The 21,346-nt window shown below is 42.3% G+C and overlaps 1 protein-coding gene across 6 annotated transcripts in view; it reads right to left on the bottom strand.

The window, feature by feature from the left end:
• Positions 1-21,346, bottom strand: part of ZNF423 (zinc finger protein 423) — a 235,321-nt gene that overhangs the window by 92,944 nt on the left and 121,031 nt on the right. For all 6 annotated transcript variants that reach the window (XR_009962012.1, XM_062604901.1, XM_062604898.1 and 3 more), the window contains one exon: positions 2,674-5,897. Coding sequence is in view for 5 of the 6 variants with exons in the window: in XM_062604901.1 (XP_062460885.1) it covers positions 2,674-5,897 (3,224 nt within the window). In the remaining variant the exon portion in view is untranslated. The remainder of the gene's footprint in view (positions 1-2,673; positions 5,898-21,346) is intronic.

Genomic DNA, 21,346 nt, shown 5'->3' with positions numbered 1-21,346 from the left:
AAGAAGTAACCAACAACTGCTGGTGGAGTGATTTCTGACATTGAAAGAAGTTACAGATTTTTTATGTCATCATCATCTTTTCCATCTGCTTGGATTTCATTCTGCCTATTCTTATTTACTCTGAAATATATACTCACTACTTAAAATCTAATCTCCCTACATTTTCTTTCTTACTGTACCTTGCCCTAATCTTCAACTGCTTTTCTGTTAAGGAAAGAAAAATCAGTAAGGTGTTTAAAAAAGAAATGTAGAAGTGCTCATGAACTGGAGAGAAGCAGCTTTTTTCCTCTGGACATCTGCAAATTATTCTACATGCATTGTGCACTTAAGATTGCTCCAGTAAAATGGTATTTTACCTGTGCACAGCATACTAACAAGATGACAAGAGAGATTGTGTTCAACTTGCTTAGTTTTGCTATGAAACCAATGAAGTTAATGCTATTCCTGAAATAGGGAGATTTACCATTCTTTGAAAACTCCTAGGCTAGGGAGACACAAAGAGCAGTCATTGCCTTGAGAAACCTGAGTGAAACATCAGTATTTTCCATGTGAACTGATATCAGAATTCAGGTCTTGTACCTATAATGAAGGTTAAGACAATGAATTATTCCCAATAACAATATATCTATTCCTGGCATACATATCATAAATGTCTCTAATATGCACATATGTGCAGGCCATAGACACCTGTTGAATGTACTATTTGACATCATCACAAATGCCAATTTTTCATTATCTTCTACAAAAGAACTAAGACCTTCCCTCATGGGATGAAATTCAAAGCATTTACCTTATTGAAGAACTTAAAACTCTCCCTTGAGAAAGCAAGTATGGAAGCTGTCACTGAAAAGAAAGAGTTAAAGCAAGAAATAGGAGCAGAAAATGGCAATGTAAGCTGCTTCTGATAGTCGACAGAAAAGGTAATACTTTAGGCTATAAGCACAGCCATATGAAGTAAGAATTAGTCTTACCTAAGAGAACAGAGGTGTTTTAAAGAATCTAGAAGAAAACAGAGGCCTGAGGAGGAGGAAGAATGACCTAGCCAGAGCCCAAGCCAAATTCCCAAGAGGTATCACACTGAAGGAGGGATACTTCCATTCCTCATTCTCCTGCAGAATTAGGTGTGTGCCTGGAGGCTTAATCATACACTTACCGCACACAGAGGGAACAATATCTAGTTGTTTAACTAAAAAAGCAAAAAATTAAGAATTAAACTTTCTGTGGGATTTGCTCAGAAGCCAGGAAAGGGGCGTTGATGCCAGCGAGTGCTGGCACAGGCACTGGCATGCTCCGACCTGGCCACAGACAGCCCAGCTCTACCAAACACTGCTGCCCCATAAGCCCCAGCACCGAGGCAGCACTACCAAGTCCCGCTGGACACGCACACAGCCTGCATCATCTCTAGTGCAGGCATCTCAGTCTGTGTCTTCATGCCATACTTAGGGTCTTCTCTTGCTTACTGAGCCTCCAGTGTTCTGGTTGAATGGTATTTTCAAGTTCTTTTAATGCAGTGAGATGGAAGAGTGTTTGTGGGTGCTTTAATTAGCAGATTGGCATAAACAGGCTTCTATGGCTGGAATTATTCATTAGGAGTTGGGTGCCTAATTTCCTTAGATACTTTTGAAAATCTCACCCCATCATGTTTAATTAAAAATGTCAGATGATATCAATACTCGGATGCGTCTGCTGTTGGTCTCCCGAGAAGATTTCCAAAATCTACTTCTCATTCCATCTGTTCCTGACAGAGGAAGGACTGACTTGGCCCATTCTTGAACCAAAACTTCAAGAAATAATTTTAAAAGACTATAAACTGCAAATGATATTAATCTCCTTAGTAGCCTTCTGAAACCCTTCTTGGATCTGCATGGTCCCAAGAATCTCTTAAGCTAAGAAACATGAAAGCAGGCTATTTGCAAACATTAAAGGAAAGCACAATTAGATGTAACCAGCATTAGACAATTTCTGCATATGCTAAGAAAACTACTTCTCTTACAGGAGAGCCATGAAGCAGATCCTTTCAAAATCACTTTGCAAATCATCCACACACACATACATGCACACATGTATGCACACAGACATCCAATAGCCTCACAATGTTCACTCTGAAACCATCCATAACAACAAGCTCTTTGGCACAGAAATTTGGTTTAGGTGAGAATTTGGGGGGTAGGGTGGAATTCACTAAAGTTTTCCTTTGAAGTTCCTTTAAGATTCTGCTCATGTTTAATTTGCTGGTAGGACCTCAACTCTCATTCTTGAAGCACGACAGATCATTTTCTTTTTTTCTGTTTTGGGTACTCAACATCTCCTTTTTTCGTGGGAATCTTCCAGCTTTTCCAGATCTGCCAGTTCAGAAGTATCAGAATTCATGGACAAACTCAATCCCCACCGTTCAAGTGTCTCAGCTCTCTGTTGGTAAATCTAGGGCAGTTCTACGACAAAAAAAAAACTTGTGCACTGCCACTAGAAATCAAGGAGCCTGCAAGACTGCGCAACATTTAATTTTTCTATGTACCTTACTCTACCTTTTTTCCTCTTTTGTTGGATTTTTTTGTAGCACAAGTAATTTTATTAAGTGACAGTTAAAAAAAAAAATAACAGTAGAACAGTTCTGAGTCGCATTGAAGGTCTATGTTTTATCCCTCAGACATTTTAAAGTTCAGCTGTACTTACTCTGGGAACAGGGGACGTCTGGGTACCTTTCCTTTGGCCACTAGTCTCAGGTGTCAGGTCTCGGTGGTCTACCTGGATGTGGCTCTCTAGGTCTTCAGCAGTTTCAAATTTGACACTACACTCTGGACACCTCAGACTGCCACACGGTCTCTCGTTCACCTCCTGTGGAGCCAAGCCCGAAGACTGTCCGTTGGTGCTCCTGGTCATGCATCCAGCACACAGGCCGTAGGGAAGGCCATTCACATCCAGCTTTACCAAGTCCTGCTTATTCCGGAACTCCTTCAAGCACAACGCGCACTTGTAGAGTTTCTGCAAGGCCTGGCCATTGGGAGACGAGGTTGCAGAGTTTCCTGCCAATTTCTGCATATGGAACGTCCCATGAATTTTCAGCTCAAGGGTAGAGGTGACTGTCTGCATGCAGACAACACAGCGAAACCCAGTGAGGGAGTTTCTGAGATCTGGATGCATCTGGCAGTGCTCAATAAATTCCTCCTCACTCTGCAGCGGCATTTTGCAGATACGACACGTCCCTGTATCCAAACTCTTGCTGTGAGTGACTTTGTGCTCTGTCAGGGTCAGGAGTGATGGGAAGCGTTCCCCACAGATGGGGCACATGTAGTGCTTGGCTGGGCCGCGATGGGTCTGCATGTGCTCTCTCAGGCCATTTTCTGAGAAAAAGGTCCTTGAGCAGATATTACACTTGTGGCTACCTTTGATGAATTCTGCTTTCTTCCTAGAACAGTCATCCTCCCCAGGCCTGATGTTATGGTCTCTCAAACGATGGTTCTGCAAGAGGACCTCCATAGTGTAGGCAGCCCCACAAATGTCACAGCCATACATGGGCTCAGAAGCATCTACATCATCTTCGCTGGCTTCATGACTGTTGGAAGTATCTGGATTCTTCATTAGAATGTTTTGGATATCTGCCCCTTCTGTCTTCTTATTAGTTGGGGTCATGCCATTAGCTGTACCATTCTCCGCACTAGCATCAAAAACACAGTGTTTTTCCCGCAAGTGCTTTTCAAGCAAGATGATGGCATGAAAAGCTTTGCTACAAAACTTGCAGTTGTATTTTTTGCTGTGGGTTGTGATGTGACACTGCAGCTCTACCTCTGTGCTAAAGGTCTCCCCACAGAAGATGCATTTGTGAGACTTTGATGGATTCCCCAGGTGACTATGCTTCACATGGATCTGGAGATCCACCTCCTTCCTAAAATCCCAGTTACAGGCTGTGCAACGATACATCTTCTTTTCATTGCTATGCTTGACTGCCAGATGCACTTGGATAGATACCTTGGAATCAAAAACTTCTTGGCAAAGGGTGCAGTGATACAACACAAAAGTATGCATGTCCAACAAATGTTTCTGCAAATCATCCACTGAAGAAAACTGTTTGTCGCAGCTCTCACATACATAATGAGTTGAAGTCGTCATGTAATGCACAGTGAGATGTTGCAGAAGAGACTCCTGGGAATCAAAGTCTTCTTTACACTGAGGGCAAGACTGTTTCCTCAACAGCAACTCCAAATGCAACTTTAAATGGGTTTGAAAACTTTCAAAATTTGAGAACTTTAGATCACACTGATTACATGGGTATTCACCATTAGACACTGAATTTACGCTAGCAGAAAGACGTTGCCTTTTAGGGGAAGAGACTTCAACATCAGAAGAAACTGGACTCTGCTCTGCTTTTGACTTCTTATTGTGTGCCAGAGGAATGTTCTTGTGGTTTTCTTTAATATGCTTTGTAAGCTTCAGAATGGAGCCAAAAATGGGGGAGTTTGTGCAATAAGGGCATGAATAAACTTCCATAAAAGACTGTGTTGGCTGAATGACAGGAGAATCCAATTTTGAATTTCCTACATTGCAGTGAGTCTGCTGAATATGCTCAGTCAAGGTTGCTTCGGTCAGAAAGCCCATGGAGCACTGGTTACAGAAGAAAGCATTGTTGCCATCTTGAGGGGTTGCATTTGGTCCACAGTGAGTAATACGGATGTGTTCTTGTAAGCTGTTGATATCTGCAAACATCTCTGGGCAGTAGTTACAGTGAAAGGCAGAAATGTTGCTAAACTGCATCATGGGATAGGCATGGGTTTTGTGCACTTTTCTCACATGTTCATTCAAGTTGTACAGTGTAGGCATGGAATCAAGGCAGATCTGGCACGTGTGGCTTTGCTGAGGTTTGTCTGCGTGAATGGTCTTCAGGTGTATCTCCAGAACAGCAAGGCTGTTGAAGTCGCGCTTTGAGCAGTACGGACAGCTGTAGGTAACTTTAGACCAGTTCTGGTTTTCCTCTCTGTCCACAGACCTCATTTTCTTTTGTCCTCTCAAAGGCTTTAAGGTTGAATCTGGGGTGGAACCTCTTTCCACCGACGCACTAGAGTCAGGTGTTGCACTGCTCATGGACGCCACACTCCCCAGGACTGGGTCAGGGCTGATGCTGTGATTGCTGGAGTCAGGTTGTCTGTGGCTGTCCAAGTGGCAATACACATCCTCCACTGAAGAAAACTGCTCTGGGCACATAGGGCACTTGTGTTTTTTGTTGGCATGGGCTTGATGAATGTGTGAGAGCAGCGAGTTTTCGTCTGCAAATACTTCAGGGCAATGAATACACTGCAAATCTGCCTTCTCGGAAAGCTGTGGGTGGCGTGTCATTACGTGCTTCTCCAAATCTTCAGTCTGACTGAATGTCTCTTCACAGTAATCACACATAAAATCATCTTTTTTCACCTCTTTCTCAGTCTTTGCCATATGTTCCTTGTTCTTTTTATGAGCTTGCATGTGACTCTGCAATGAGCTGGTAGATGAAAACCCACGTTTACACACAGTACACTTGAATGGTTTGCTGGAGCTGTGGGTTTTCAGGTGAATTTTGAGGTGGTCGCTGCGAGAGAACGCAGCTTCACATTCATGGCAATGGTATTTTTTATCCCCAGTATGAAGCTTTATATGGCGATCCCTGCTTCTCTTGTGCTTAAAAAGCCGGCTACAGTAGGTGCATTTGAAAGGTAGTTTGTCACTGTGGATTTGCTCATGCCTTTTAAGGTAGCTCAGGCGAATGAAGGACTTATCACAAAACTGACAGGGATATGGCAGGCCAGTCCCCCCTTCCTCCTCCCCGATGCCGAGATCACACCCATCTCCTATCATCTGAGTGGGTGATGCAACATCTTTGCTGGAGGGAGATGAAGCCACCCAGGAGAGTTGTGGGTCGTCATCACCATCTGTAATGGGAAAGCAGAAAGGAGATTAAAAACAATTCCCAGTGCATCCGTGAAATAAGGACAAAGCTCTCAACAACACTATGGGCTTCTGCTACTACAGCATTAAAAAAAAAAAAAGGCAACTAAAAAAAGAGATCTTGAATTTCAAAGGAGGTATAGACGTACACATAACTCACAAATATGTCAACATATAGTATTAACAAAAAGCACCCTTCTTTAGCAGGTCTAACACCTGCCTACTGTAAGGTAAAGCAATAAACAATGAATAAAGCAAGCAAAACACAATGCGCAATGAAGCAATACAAACATTTTGAAAAGCTACAGTGTTAAGTGATCACCTGTCATTTTGTGGGTCTTTTAATGCTACATCAAGATGATTTTAAGTAACGTCTCCATTAAACAAAATCCTCCAGTTTGTCTCAAAATTTTAACAGAATGAAAGACTGCTCAAAAGCAGAGTCAAACATCTCAGTGAAATAAAAGCATCAGATTTGAGACAGCTCAAGAAAATCACAGAAGAGATCTGTACCATTACCAGATTTGCTTACATGAAAGGTAATGTTGTCTGCTTGGCACAAAACCATAAAAATTAGGAAAGCCCAGAAAATCACTATTGGAGATATCAAGACGTCACAAAAGAATCAACTTCAGGATAAACCAGCAATGGCCCAGCCTCTGTTCTAATAACTATTTCCTTTGCTCAATATGAGGCTTTGGAAAATACTTTATAATTTGATATTACCATAAAGAAACGCAGCACTGACTCCAGCAGCAAAACAGTCATTTTAGGAAAAATACATAAATGTTGGCAGTTTTCATAAACAGAATAGTTAACAAGAAACAGAAGAGAGTGAGGTCAACTATCCTAATTCCAATAAAGTGGAGATGTTGAGAGAGGCAAAAATGCCACTAGTCTGATATAAAACTGAACCATGGAACAAAGCAAAACCAAAATCCATGTAAATGAGGGAAGGCACTGACCACATACACATTTGGAGATTCAAAAAAGGAACTGGTTCTCCAGATACATTGTCTTTATAAAACATTCAATGTGTCTACTTCAGCTCTTACTAAAACAAACCCATAAAAAAATCCCCAACTGTGCATGTAGGCTGCCACACGCACGCTCCTCGTGCCTGCCAACTAGGGAGTCACCAGGCGGAGAAGAGCACATGTACGGTGGAGAAGATCTCAAAGAAAGGCTCAGCTAATGAGGAAATCACCACTGTAAGAGACTGGCTCCTGTGGCATTGTTTGCTGTGGCAAAAACCTCCTTTTCAATCCCAAGAAAAGAGAGAGCAGAGGTACCCTGGAAAAACTAAACCAAATAATCACACACCAAACACCCTTCCCTGCACAACGGGGCTGCCTGTTTTCTGGATGCACGAGTCGCGCACTAGGTCCCCTTGCCCTGTCCTCCCAGGAAGCTCCACTCCCGCACTTAACTAAACCTCCTGCTTCAGAGAGATGCTGCATACCGAGAACACGCTTCCTCCTGCTCCCAAAACGCACCCTGGCTCTCAGCAATCACCCGCGCTTCTAAGATGCTCAAGGTCTTTGTGCTCCACTAACTCCCTCGAGCCTGGCAGAGCCCGAACCTAAAACACAAGGCGATCAGCCCCTGCTTTTTACATGAACTTTTTCCAGACTTTGCTCCCTCAGCCATGCACTAGTCTGTCTCTGATGCTGGAACAAAACGTCGTGTTCCCAATTTACGGCACCTCCGCCGCCTGCCCGGCTGCCGGCACAGCGTCGCTCTGCCCCAGGGAGACCCCGGCCCCTGTCTCTCCTGCCAGCCGCATCCAGGGCTCCATCCCCACGGACCCATTGCCATGGCCGGCAGAGGTAAGAAGGCAGCCGGCTGCCAGCCCCTGGATTAGAGGCCCCAGGGAGGTGCCGGTAGCTCAGGGCTGGCTAATTCCCTCCTCTCACCAGCTGGGCTCCTCCAGGGGAAAAGAGACAAAGGGGAGCAAGAGGGGGATGCTGGGCCTGAACTAGGGCAGCACATGTTGAGTTTGCAACCGCTACTGCTCTCCATCGGGGTGGGGGGGGGGAGAGAAGAAAATGACAGGGAAAAAAGCACACCACCATCATGCTACTTACTGCTTGGCCTTACTGTCTGCAATTAAAATAATTTTAAATGTTCATTTTGAAGAAAGTATTACAGAAATACACACATTTTAAATACCTCCCCGTATGCAGCCAGACCACGCACTTCGTGCTGGGCAGTGGCAGGCAGAGGAAGGGCTGCACCATGCCAGGGAGAACCCTGAGCACTTCAAACGGCTCCAGCAAATAAAGCTGCATTGTTCAGCCTTGAAACTGGAGATGCAGTGGGCCAAATCCAGTGGTAACACAGGCTGGGCCCACTGCTTTAACTTTGCTACATCCATATGTGCTTATGCCAACCATTACACTGGCCCATCATGCAAATTGAACAAATCTGCTAGCAGGCCTCTTTTGCCTCTGAAACAAACCCATCTACCTCAAAATGCACTGTAACATTCAACTAGGGCCAGCTTCCCTCCAGCTGCTGCTCTTCAAACATATTGGGCTATTCAGAAAACAAAATCCAAGAAAGCTGGTATTACTTTGTGAGTGATGCACAAAGACGTTGCTATGCTAATATAATTTGGATTCAAAAAATTTAACGTTTCTCAGATTGAAAAGCTGGGTTCCAAAAAAAACAAATAAAAATGGAAGCACTTACATAGACAGTTGAAAGGAAAGATTATCTCCATTTGTTAGAGCTTTCACCAATTTTCATGTTTAACTTTTAGATAATTTTTATTGCATCCTTTTCTCATACTTTTACAATTTAAAAAGAATTAGAAAACTTTAAAGCCCAGAAACAAAACCTACCTTGACTTCCTTACAAACAACACACTAAATTACTAAAGGCCTAAACTGAAGAAATTAGGCAAAACTCATTATCATTAATCTCTTTATAGAATGAAAAATAGCCCTGTTAATTTTAACGTGCCATATTAAATTGAAGAAAAGACCTATAATAAACTGAGAAAGAAATTCTAAGGTATTTTACCAGAGTAATATTTTAGTGGGAAGATATATTTTAGATGTGGTGTGACATGTCTAGCAACGATGTTTAGAATAATAATTCTACATTAATGCAATAAAAGCAATGTAGCAGAATGAGAAAAATCACTTTCAAAAAGGAGATTAAAGTCATTAAAAATGGCTAATCCTGCAAAGTGGGACTGTTCTAAAATAGAGAATCACATGGCTGGTGCAAGTCTTTTGTCATTTGCACATAAGAGAATCAAAACAAGTATTAAAAGGGTAAGAAAATTCAATAAAAAGTTTAATTAGTAAAAAAAGAGCATTAAGGAAGCTTCAGGATGTCAGTAGTTCTTAGGATATATGTGTGGGCCATGAAGCTTTAAGGGCCAGATTTGATAATCAATCTCAAAATGGTACAGTAATTTAGCAACTTAATGTTCAGTACGTTTACAGGACTGCAAGCATTTATCATCATCACTGAGGAGCTAATTCCAGCCTCAATGCATTCAATAAATGTATTTTTCCTTCTAATAAGAGCAATTGGGCCAAACTGTAGTATAAATCATACTTCATCCTCTATTTGTTTTCCAGATAACAGGAGCCAAGTTCAGAAATAAACTCGTGAAGCTAAAGCAATAAAACAAAGTCTTCAAAAAAGTGATCTCTCTTAGAAAGGAGACAAATACCACATCACAGATTGCCAGCAGTGAGCAGTACTGCCATCTCAGCATACAGTGATGATGTTGATATATTCATTATTTCAGAATAATTTTGCTAATAGAAAGAAAATCAACCAGACACAATTAAGCAAACGCAATTTCACAGTCCCTGCAAACATCTTCCTCCATCTCCCTACTCAAAGCTACCTGCAAATATTATGCTCCCATTAGAGTCACTCCTCTGCCCAGTCACCCCCAGTGCTGGGGTCAGTGCTCATGGGCAGGGGCTGCACAGACTCAGTTCCCCAGCCCAGCTGCCTTTTCTCCTAAGAACAAAAGGTATGCACAGAGCCCGATTTGCTGGCCCAGATCTGAAGTTCACCCTTGCCTAAACCTTCTGTTTACCAATGTAGAGCATCATTGGATTCCCTTCCAGTGAAAAACCTCCCTTCTCTGTCTCCATTGTGCATGGAGGGCTCAGGTAGCTCTTCCAGAAGCCCTCCATACATTCCCCCCACACTGTGGGCATGTTGCAATGTGGCCAGTGCCGTATGGGAAACCAGTTTATTCCCGCAGGTGTGGGTGCAAACAGCAGTACAGACTGAGCACCACGGGGCTCAGAAGAGGCCACACAATGTGCCCAGGCATCAACAAACTATCCAGGGTTTGACCAAAGAGGCAAGTTTGAGACTCCCCTCCTCAGCCCAGAAGGCATCTCCATACAGAACAATAAATCAACGAGGATAGATTTGGAAGATGCTCTTATTTTATCATGTTTAATCCTCTAGCACAGAGCTAGTACACAAGAGAAATTGTTAAATTAACCAAAACAAAAGCCCGAAAACAATTGTGGAGGAAAGGATCGCTGTTGATTTAAATTCAGACTCCCTGTTCTCTCCCAACCTCTCCATGGCAGACAAGTTAAAAATGGTCAAAGCACTCAAATTGCTTTAGAGAGCTGATGGAATTCTAGCACTCAAAAAAGTAAGTAACTTTTGAAAAAAAAGCTTGGCATCATAAGACACGCTTCTGAGCTGTGTTTCAGCTCCTCATCTCCATAACAGAAAAAAGCCATCTGCTCCTCAAGGACAAACTGCAGGGCTTACTTCTGTATAGCTGTGAAACTCTCGAAACGTCCATCCTCAGATGGAAGGCCTGATAGAAATGCTACCGATTTCAATTATTATTATTACTATCACAGATGCTTAACTATATAACACAGAGATCGAGGACTGAGAAATCTGCAGTACTGGTTACAGCAAATTTTGCATTGCTGCACTATGTATTAAAGCCAAGATCATTACGACGGATTATAGTAAGAACCTCACATGACATACACTGCTCATTTACACTGCAGTGCTGGTGTGAAATAATACACGTCAAGTTTACATAGCAAATGTGTTAAGTTTCAATATTTTCAGTGTACTGTGGCAGCTTTTTACTTAATTTTTTTGTTGGAAAGTTTAGTTCCATTTTCCTGCATATTTCCCACACATTTCCCATACAGTTATAACATAGTAAATAATTAAAAATATCATTAATATTCCAAAGTCAATTTTCTGTGGAGATATTAGCTTCTCTGAATGGTTTTGTCCATTGTGGCACAGAAGGCAATAGTGGACTGTGACCACCAGCTCTTGGAGCAATGAAAGCCTTTCTATGCTGCCACCACACCTATCTCTGGGTTGTGACTGAAATCCAGCATTAACGCACACTCACACACTCTTCACTAAACAACGGGAAAAGATTGCTACAACTCATTTACAATTGCCCCTACAAAAATACCATTCGAATGTCCCACAGAAGTGGCCAACCAACCCTTAGCCACAGGACTAAGGAGGGGCCCTGGGAAGCTAAGGAACTCCATATGCAGCTTCAGACTTCAGCAACATTAGCTTCTTCACAAAAGTGTCTTCACAGATTTTTATTTTAAGGCACTATGCCATTTTTTAAAATATATATATAAGCATATATATAAAATGTTCAAAGCAAACCTAAAACTGGATAAAAATTTAGGAGCTGCTAAATTAAGTGGCACCACAGGCAGTACTTTCATTGTTATCTGTGATTTAAGAAAAACGCAGTTATACCTAATTACATGCTTATGTGGAAAGCATTTTTGTTGGACTAAATTACCAGTTAGTGACTCTTTTTCCAACTTCTCAGCTTTGCACTGCAGTTCATTTTTAAGTGAAATTTTTAAAAAAGACAGACGTCTGCCTCAATGGAAAGTATATATAATCTAATTTTTCTTCTCATGCAGAGAGCAACTTGGTATTTAGAATACAAAATCAGCACAAGATGTAGTGCAGAATTTCAAACATTAAACTTGCTGGGGTGTCTGCGCAGATACATGGTTACACATAGACAGTTTAAACCTTACTGTCTTTGTTTAAACCTTTTTGTAGTGATCAAAGGTACATCTAATTAAGCCTTTTTTTATTCTGCAAGTTAAAAGTACACACAAAGATGTCTTTTGAAGCTTCATTGATACACAGAAACTTCTTAAGCCAGAGTAATGTGTACCTGAACCCTTGCGTCCCATTAGCCGAGATACCAAGACTCAGTAAAGACCATCGATAGGATGATACACAATTCTCTACAGATGATAAAATCAGGAAGTTATTTCTAACATTATTTTTTCTTATTTCAAACAATCTGTATTTTGCTTTTAAAAAATTAACATATCATTAAATTAGTTATTTCACACTTCACTAAATGGCATAGTAAGTGGTGGAGGAGAAAGTTTTATGTTAGATCTAGGAATAAGCTAAATGCTTTCAGAGTTGAATCACTGTTTTTCTTTACTCCCTTTGGAAAAGCAGCAGATACTATATTCTGCTGTGCATCATGGACTTGGGACTGAAAACAGCTGCACTCTAATTACATGTAAAGTGTACCAAAACATTCCTTTTATCACAGACTGTAAATCTGTTAGCATCTGTCTCTCCTTTGTTTCTTCCACAAGATACAAGCTTGTTTCTACATTTTTCTCACCTGTAGCAGTAATTAAAATTCATTATAAATGAAAGGAGTGAACACTAAAACAAGTTCCTCTGTGTACAGTTCTAAACTCAAATTAGAAACAGCTGTTTGCTAATTCATGCAGTGATGTTTTGTCGTGCTCTGTGAATCAATAATAACTCACCCTACTTCCACCAAAATGTTAGGATTATACATATATTTTGCTTAGAAATTTGCTGTTCAGAAATGTTCAAATGCATATTTGTTTTTTTTTAAGCGAGATGAGAAGATGATACCAGCAAAATTACCAGTGAATTAACAGAAAGATCTTAACAGCTTGCTGCTCATGCCTACCCTGCTGCCGAGAGGGTGCTGTGCCATTCCTGCCTGCTATGATACTTGCAGAGCATTTAGCAAGAAAGCACAATGTAAGACAGATGTAAAAGAACAAAACTGTACAGAGGGTCACATGCACACATCATGGATGCAATAGTCACACTGAGAGACTCCCACAAAATTAGAGTTTCAGCTATGACATGTACAACTTTCAAGCATAAGGAATGACAAAGCCCTTAGGAAAATAATCCTAGCAGAATAATTATTACTTATAATAATTAGTTATAAAATTAGTTATAATAAACGGTAATATTAATTGTTAATAATATCTTTTCATATTGTGTTAGGCAGATAACAAACTTCATATGACCCTATTGGCCTTACACTCACACAATTATATTCTGCACTTCTTGCTACTTGATGTCAACATTCATCATTATTTCAACACTTGATTATACAAAACAAAGAGACAACACGCAGCGGTTAACAGCTTTGCTGCTTCATTTTTTATCTAAACCTAAGGATACAAGGGGGGCTGTTGCAACATTCTGAGCAGAGCCCAGGGCAGATTTGCAGAGCCTGTCCTCACTGTGGCAGAACTAGGTCCACCCTAGCCCCTGCGCTGCCCCCTTTGCAGAGCCAAAGACCCAGCCTGAAGCGGTGAAAGGGCATCAGCCTCCATAAAGGTCTCTGCAGTACATGCAAGGTAAGTCCTTGTCTCCTCTATACATAACGATGTTTTTTTCTTTCCTTGTGTTTTGTTGCTGCTAGCAGGAAGGGTGCTTCCCATACAGCACAAACCCAAGCATCAAGACTCTGAACTGCTCGTGGAGATGTGGCCAGCAGAACAGCCTTTCTGGTGGGATGAAATGCACGAGATGAATTTCCTAGATTTATGATTTCCTGCCTCCCATCAGATCAGGCAGCTCTCAAATACAGCAGGCACCTGTTCTCAGGCTGTTTTGCTGAGCACCCTCAGGCATGTGCAGTCAGGCAGACTTGGCTCAAGCTCCTTCCCTGAGTTCATACCCATAACTGAGCATCAGACATACAGACTAGCTGCTGTTTGGAGAAACTCAATGAATACAGAAGCCAAAATTAAAGAGAGACAGACTTCTCCATGAACTGATCAGACTGGTGTGATTTAATTTAATGCTTTACTGTGCTCATTTTCATGTTTCTGAATTGTACTTTCAAGTGAAGATTAAGGCATCAATTACAATCCGTTTAGCTCATTCATAAAATTCATTTAAGGGTCATATCCTGCATGGTGAGCAGGGAGCCCTGGAAGCCAGTGCTGACAAGGACAGGTAGCACTTTCCCACAGGATATTCAGTTTGTGCTGAATCAAGTCAGAGCTTCTTTTGATGGTATGGGCAGCAGTCTGGAGGAGCAAGTGCCTTTAAAACTGGGCAGTGGCAAACTAGGACAGAGAGAGTTTTGCCAAGCCCTTTCCATAGCTTCTGCTACTGCTAAGACAAATGCATACCTGCTTCTGTGCTAGTAGACGATAGAGCGGTGTTTCCATTTCTGTGGAGCTCTGTTTCAACTTTTCAGCCATGTATCAACTCTGAGACAGAAGAATCACTAAAAAGGAAGAAAACTGGGACCAGACACCACAAGTACTCCATGTCTTCTTACTGGGGTCACCAAAAATGTTAGGGGGAGATGTTCAACTGATGCTACACAGTGACCTGACCTCTAGGAAAATGGGTTTGAAATACCTGTCTTTAGCATATGAAAAGTACTTTCCCAAAAACAGACTTTTGCTCCTGAGTATTTTCCTGAGTATTATTGCCATGTTCCAAACCTGAGAAAAACTTCATGTTTCAAACCTCAGCCCTGCACAGGACTTTACTTCCAAGCCTTCCGGCCAGAGGAATTTAAAGCTGGTCAGATTATTAGAGCAACTTGCAGAGGAAAATAAAACCAGCTTGTTAAGTTAGAAAGAGTAGGGTGTTCCAGACTCTCATTTTGATCTAGGTGGGAAAACTGTGACGCACTTATGAATTTAATGGGTTGACGTTCATGATGAATAGGCCTAATGCTGAAAAACACATGTTGGCTGAAATTACTCAACAATAAACAAACAGTAAAAAACAACATCCAGATTTTATACTGCCTTCAAAGAACAAGGGTAGAAAAAACAATAAATTACATCTGACAGTAACAAGTAACCTGTTTTATAGCTAGACATATGCATTATTGGCCTGACTTAAAAATGTGTTGTGTATTCACATCAATTCTACTGAAATCAGTTGCTCAACACTTCTAAAAACTCAAAAGAAATAAATATAAAATGTAGCCAGTTCTACACAGATGCATTTTCAGAAAGGTGCACATATTCCTTCTCCCTTTCATGGATTCAGAATCAAGATTTCATGCAAACACCGTGAATGGAAATGAAGCTGCCCTTTTGAACGTCCCAGCTTCCAAAAGTCTGGTGAGTGTTGCTCCTTGAGGTCTTCATCCACATATCCTGGAGGGGCATGTGTGCCCCAGTGACCTCCACAGGTACCCCTGGAGCTGATGAAGCTGTCAGCTCCCCCAGACCCAAGCTGGGAAATGGATTTTGCTCCAGCTAAGTATATCTCCCATTCCTTGGAGACAGTATGTGTTGTGGCAAAGTACAATCAGTTAAGACTCTGGCTTTGTTAGTGAACAATTAAAAACAAAACAAAAGAAGCACATCATTTAAACAGAAGACCCACAAATGTAAAAGCGCATTGCTGAATATGAAGCATATTCAGAGTATCATTTAAACATTGGTCTGCATGAATCTGCACTGTATTTGTGACTGGCCGGAGAGGAAATGCACTGAACAGAGGCTGGAAGTAAGTTTTCCCCCTTATCAATACCTGACAGAAATAACTGAAAGGTTTTAAAAGAAAATAACTATAGATTTTGTGCTATGCAAGATGAAAGCCAAACAGCATGGCTTGCCTAGAAGAGATGTGTACTACACAATGAATAATAATGCTACTTCTTTTTCACTAACAGTATCCATCCTTTTAAATAAGAAATTACTTTTAAAACAAGTAAGCAAACAAAGGTGTTTGCCACCCAGTAAGACTCTTTCTCTGTACATCAGTGTTTCCCTACAACAAATGTGCCTCACAAGAGACCTTTGAAGTCTAACCAGCAGTGACCCAGCATCTGTGATCTGAGGACTTGCACTGCACCGCGCAACAAAACCATCCACTGAAAGCTGCTCTCTTCTTCCAGCACATCTTTGCCCTTTTGACTGAAGGGCCCAATGACAACTTGTGTGACTGTGCTCTCAGGTTTTCAAAAGAGCTGCAGTGACAGCTAAGGTCTCATCCCCAGGGCTTACACCTGCACTGGTGCAGCCCAAGGAGGGATCCTGCACCCAACCACACTGAGTGCCATGCAGGCTGCAGAGGATGACCACAGCAGGGCCCACTCTAAAGCACAGTGGGGACATGGCGCACCAGATAGCCCTCTTCTGCAGGCCCCAGGCAGTGAGTTCAGCCCATGCTGTGCCCCATCTCCTACACCATGAGCCTGCAGAGACTTTCTGAGCCCCTTTATATTCTTTAAGGGCTTTTCAGGATGTCAGCCAGCACTGACCACGCTCTAGAGATAGGCTCCTTCGGGGAGGAAGCTCTTCAGTGCCAGCAGGCAGAGGGAGCACAGCTGGGGAGTGAGGCAATCCAACCAGGAGACAACAGCCCCTTCCAGCCCTGCATGCTCCTGCCAAGGGACACGCAGAGCCCTGCAGAACCATGCCTGCAGCCATGGCTATGCTTCCTACCTCAGATGCAGGTACCACATTGCCCACCTAGCGCAGCAGTACAGCACTTCCCTTCCAGTTCCCTAAAAGCAAAGGTGTATTACTCCTGTAATTGTTTAATACAGTCTTAGGTGCCACTTGTCTGTATTCAGATGGCTCTGGTTTAATCAACAATGTAGGCTTCCTTCTGCCCACATGTGTGGTTGGTTTTTTCCTCCCATAAACCAGGATTGCACAATTTATTCTAGTTAGTAACTGTCTCAGTGTCTTGGCCACAGATACATGAGAGAATGAATTTATAATGAGGAGAGGTGCAGGGCACAATTATTTGTTTAAATGGGATTAAAATTAGGGTTGGATTGTACATTGAATCATCTCAATTTATCCCTGAAGAGAAGGAGGAACAGCAAACGTTTTGGCACCTGCAAACAAATTATGTCTTTCCCCACCATCTCTCCCAAAGAGCACTCCTTCCATTTGAGAGCAGCCTCACACAAACACTGACCCTGATATCAGAGAATTAAACGAAATAAAGGGCAAAGTTATAGTCAATAGCTTTTTCTCTAGCTCTATCCACATGATGAGGGCTGGTTATACTTACAGAAACATAGCTGGGAATGTTACAGACTAAACAACACAGGAAAAGGAATGAGGAGGCAGTGGGGAGAGAGAGATTGAATTTAGCCTAGAAAAAATGCATTTTGATACTACAGGTACAAAAAGCTTTCAGCTTTCTATAGAAGAGTCTGCTAACTTAAAAACTGTGTGGAAGCTGGATGTTTGGGGTGGGGGCACACTCCTGCACAGGAAAAAAATGATTAAAAAATCAAAATAACAAAACACAAAGGAAAAACAAATACATGCATACTCTCAGGGAAATCAGGCATCAGAGGCTTGATAGACACACATGCACCTCCAGAACCAGAGGTGTTCCAAGAAACTATCTCCAGTCAGTTAATGGCTGGAAATGTGCCCCCTCCCACCCCAGGCAAATTAATATTTTTGTTGTTGTTTTTCTGGAGATGTGAAAAGGTTTTGCACCTGCACCTGGTGTGGGTAACTAGATCACTGGTGTGGGGTGTCTCACAGAAACCGCATGTACAGTGTGGCAGAGAGGAGTTATAAAAACTAGTGAAATGCAACTAGCAGATACTTGGAAGAAACTCCATCCAGTCTCTACAGTCATAAATGGGCAGGGCAGTGACTTTAAGCTGTATGAGCTCACGCTCTGACAGTCTAAAAGAAGAAATATTGTCAATAAGCCAGTCATAACTGGGTAATTTAAATTTTTATGGGGGGAATGAAAAAATATTGTTTTCATAAAAAACACAGAGTTTTAAAGCTCAGACGAGCCTCACTTCCAAAACCTGTACCATCCCTGATACCCCCAAATACTGACCAACACTTGGCCCCTCCCCAGAATCTATTCAGTTTTGGCATGTCCCTTTGCCAGACTCACAGACGCAGCTCCCTGCCCAGACAGAACCGCAGACCGGGCAACTGTGCTGTCTCCAGTAGGAGACTGACAGAACAAAATACACATCCACATATTATTTTTTTGGTCTGTCAAGGCTTTTCTCTTATTTTAATTCTGGTCAATAAAACAAAAATTTTCAGGATAAAACAATTTTTTGACCCCAGAAAACTTAGACTGCTGTCTGAAACAGGATCTTCAGCTCATCTCACCCTTGCATAAACAAACAAAAGTGGACAAGTGAATGGTTTGAATGAAAGTTTAGTAACTGCTCCCTCACATCTTTAGCCAGAATTACTCGTGAAACTGAATTCCACTTCCTCCCTGTCATACTCAGTTTAGCACATGAAAGTACGAGTACCAAGAGTTATGATAGTACCTACCTCAGCTCCCCATCAAGACCAAATTATCTGTCTGTATTGAAGACAGGAGCTCAATGCCTTCTGTTGGAACATGGAAACTCCACCTCAGTTGCAGGGCATCTGAGTATAAAACTAATCTTCTCACATACAGCAGTAACTGTACAATTTCAAACAATTCATTTCAGAGGTTGGAGTTCTGGATTTCTAAGAGCTGGTTGTTAAAGACACATCAGACTGTATCTTTGGATTTCCCAAGAACATAACCATAGCTCTAGGCCTCCCGGATACCTGACATCAGGAAGGTTGCAACATCATCTACCCTGCAGTCACTGTACACAGGCTTAAGAGTGACTCCATCTTAATTCAGTTCTTATGGCTGGAATTAAGATACTGCGTCTGATCTGATTTTCTTCTTACTGTGTTGCTTTGACTCCAAACACACATTTTCTAGTGTTGGTGCCTAACAAGATGCAAAGCAGAGGTGTGAGCACAAAGGCAAGAGCCATTTATAACTGCACAGAAACACCATGTCAACGTATACCAGCTCCCTGATACATACATAATCATTAAAAAAAAAAGACAACTGAGTCATTATTTTAGAGTTTCGCTATATTTTCAATTTGAAAACAATTACTATCTAACTAATGTCATTATAGAAGCTTCCACTGGAAACACTGGAAAGCAGAAACCTCCTAAACATCCTACACAATTCCCCATCAGAATTTTTGTGCAAAGTGTTATCAGGTAACAATATTTACCATGTACAGTAATTATGAAAAACTCTGAGATTGTGTAATTATGTATTTTAATTACGTGATCTGATTAGCTTTTTTAATCACTTCATAAAAAGAAAGGAAATTCACTGAGGTTGTCAGAAAGTTAATAAAAATAAGGTAATTCACAGCTAAGGCTCACCATGGTGCCTTTCTAACTACTTCCTTGTTACACCCCACTGTGCCTAGGTATTGGAGGTCAACTATAAGTATTAATTTCCTTACTTTTATTAACTTTGGTGAAAACATTTGTGCTCTTTTGGCATTGGGGTTCTTTGTTTTGTTAGAAAATGCTCTCCATTTAGCTGAATGATATTTTAAGAGATGGAGGCTCCTCAAAACCAAGAACGTGGTTGACCTGAAACACACCAAGTTCCTCAGCCTTGCCCTGCTCTGTCCCCAGCCCCTTTGCAGGGATGTTAGGGAAAGCCACTGCCACATGGTCACCATCACACATTGCCACATGAGCCGCACCAGTCTGTCTCTGTGGAATCTGATCTGGCAATGTGGAACGATACAGCAACAAAGCTGTATGATCACCCTTGGTCATATTAAATCAGGGTGATCAAGATGTGGGCAAGACAACACAGTGCTATGAGAAGACAATGGAAGTCAGCAGAAGAGTCAGATAGATGGAGGCAGGCAGCTGAACCCAGGCCAGGCAGCAGAGACAAGGCAGGTGGCAGCAAATGGTGCTTGTCCTGATGTGAGGGGCTGGGTTCTTCCAGCCACAGTGGCCATGACAGCACACGGGCCTGGTCTGAGGAAGGGCAGCAGTGATATGCACAATGTGTGCAGGACCCAGGCCAGCCAGCTGCCTGCTCTGGGCAGCAGCAGTCACCCAGGGCTTCAGCTATGAAATATAAGCAGCCCTGCTACCGCTACTCACCATGCAAACCAGGGACTGATGGGTGCATGGGTGTGTGGAGGGAGCTAGGGCATGAAGGCAGGGGTGCAAGGGGTATGCCACCCTCTTCACCTCTTAAGGCAGGACAGAGCATGGCTGTTTTGGCTCTGGAAAACAACTTTTCCAACTTTTGGATATGGTTCTGCCCTAAGGAAACATTTTGTTTATATCCAAACTGGGAATCTATAATGCAATACTTGGCTATTGGATTCAGCAGCTCTGTTTTACTCATTTTTGGTTCACCCTCTCCCCCCTCCAGCCCTTCTTTATTTTCCTCATTCTTTCTCTTTTTACCTTTCCACCCCCTCTGGGGAGAACAAATCACTCTGGGAGGCTTAATGGCCTGACAAGAGCAGAAATCTAATCGGGGTGTGCGCACACAGGCCAGGCACATCAGAAGCACTCACAGTGCAATCCATGTGGGCTGCCCCACTTGTGACCCCAGCTGGGCCAGGCACCCCCTCCTCACTGGGGTGAGATGGGCTGAGGTCCTTTGCCTCACACAGGACCTTGGTGTTGCTTGCTCCAGGAGGAGAGGCTGCCAGATGCTGACAAGCCAAGAGCAGTTATTTCAGGAGACTTTTTTTAATATAGAAACAGCTGACACAAAATGCATCTCACTGGGGAGGGAAACGATGCTCCCAGAAGTAAAAGACCACTAAAAAGCCTCGTTTTTTTTCCAAGAGAAATCTAAAACAGTTTTGGGCCAGATATCACTAAGGTTTTTCATTTCCATTTTTGGAGACTTGCACTGCGTCCTTCCAGTCTTGCCCCATCCATGGAGAATATTAAGAGGCTGCTGCAGCCTAAAAGGGGCAGATGTGGGCAGATTAAGAGATGGTGTAAAGCGCTTTCAGAAAGTAGGAAGAGCCTCAAAGAAACTCTCAGACAAAACAGCCACTGGTGGGAAGCCACACTCAAGCCTCCCCACCAGCAGCACCCTCTGCTGAGAAAGGTCTCCCCATACCATACACCAGCCCTGGGGCAACGGGGGCTCATGGTCAACTGCTATGTGGGAAAGACATTAAGAAGTGGAGGGCACAAAATGGTTTAAACAAGGTTTTGTACAGAAAATGGAAAACCTTGTGTGCAACGACGTGACTCCTTTCCCTTTGTACACCATTTGCTGTTACAAATTACGTTTGCAAAATACAGCTTTCAGTGTAGTGCAGCCAAAAAGCAACCTAACAGCATAATTT

Source organism: Pezoporus occidentalis, unplaced genomic scaffold, assembly GCF_034315485.1.
Source record: "Pezoporus occidentalis ecotype Australia unplaced genomic scaffold, CSIRO_AGI_Poc_V1 ctg89, whole genome shotgun sequence".
Lineage (NCBI taxonomy): Eukaryota > Metazoa > Chordata > Aves > Psittaciformes > Psittacidae > Pezoporus > Pezoporus occidentalis.
This window is presented reverse-complemented; position numbering and strand designations above follow the sequence as displayed.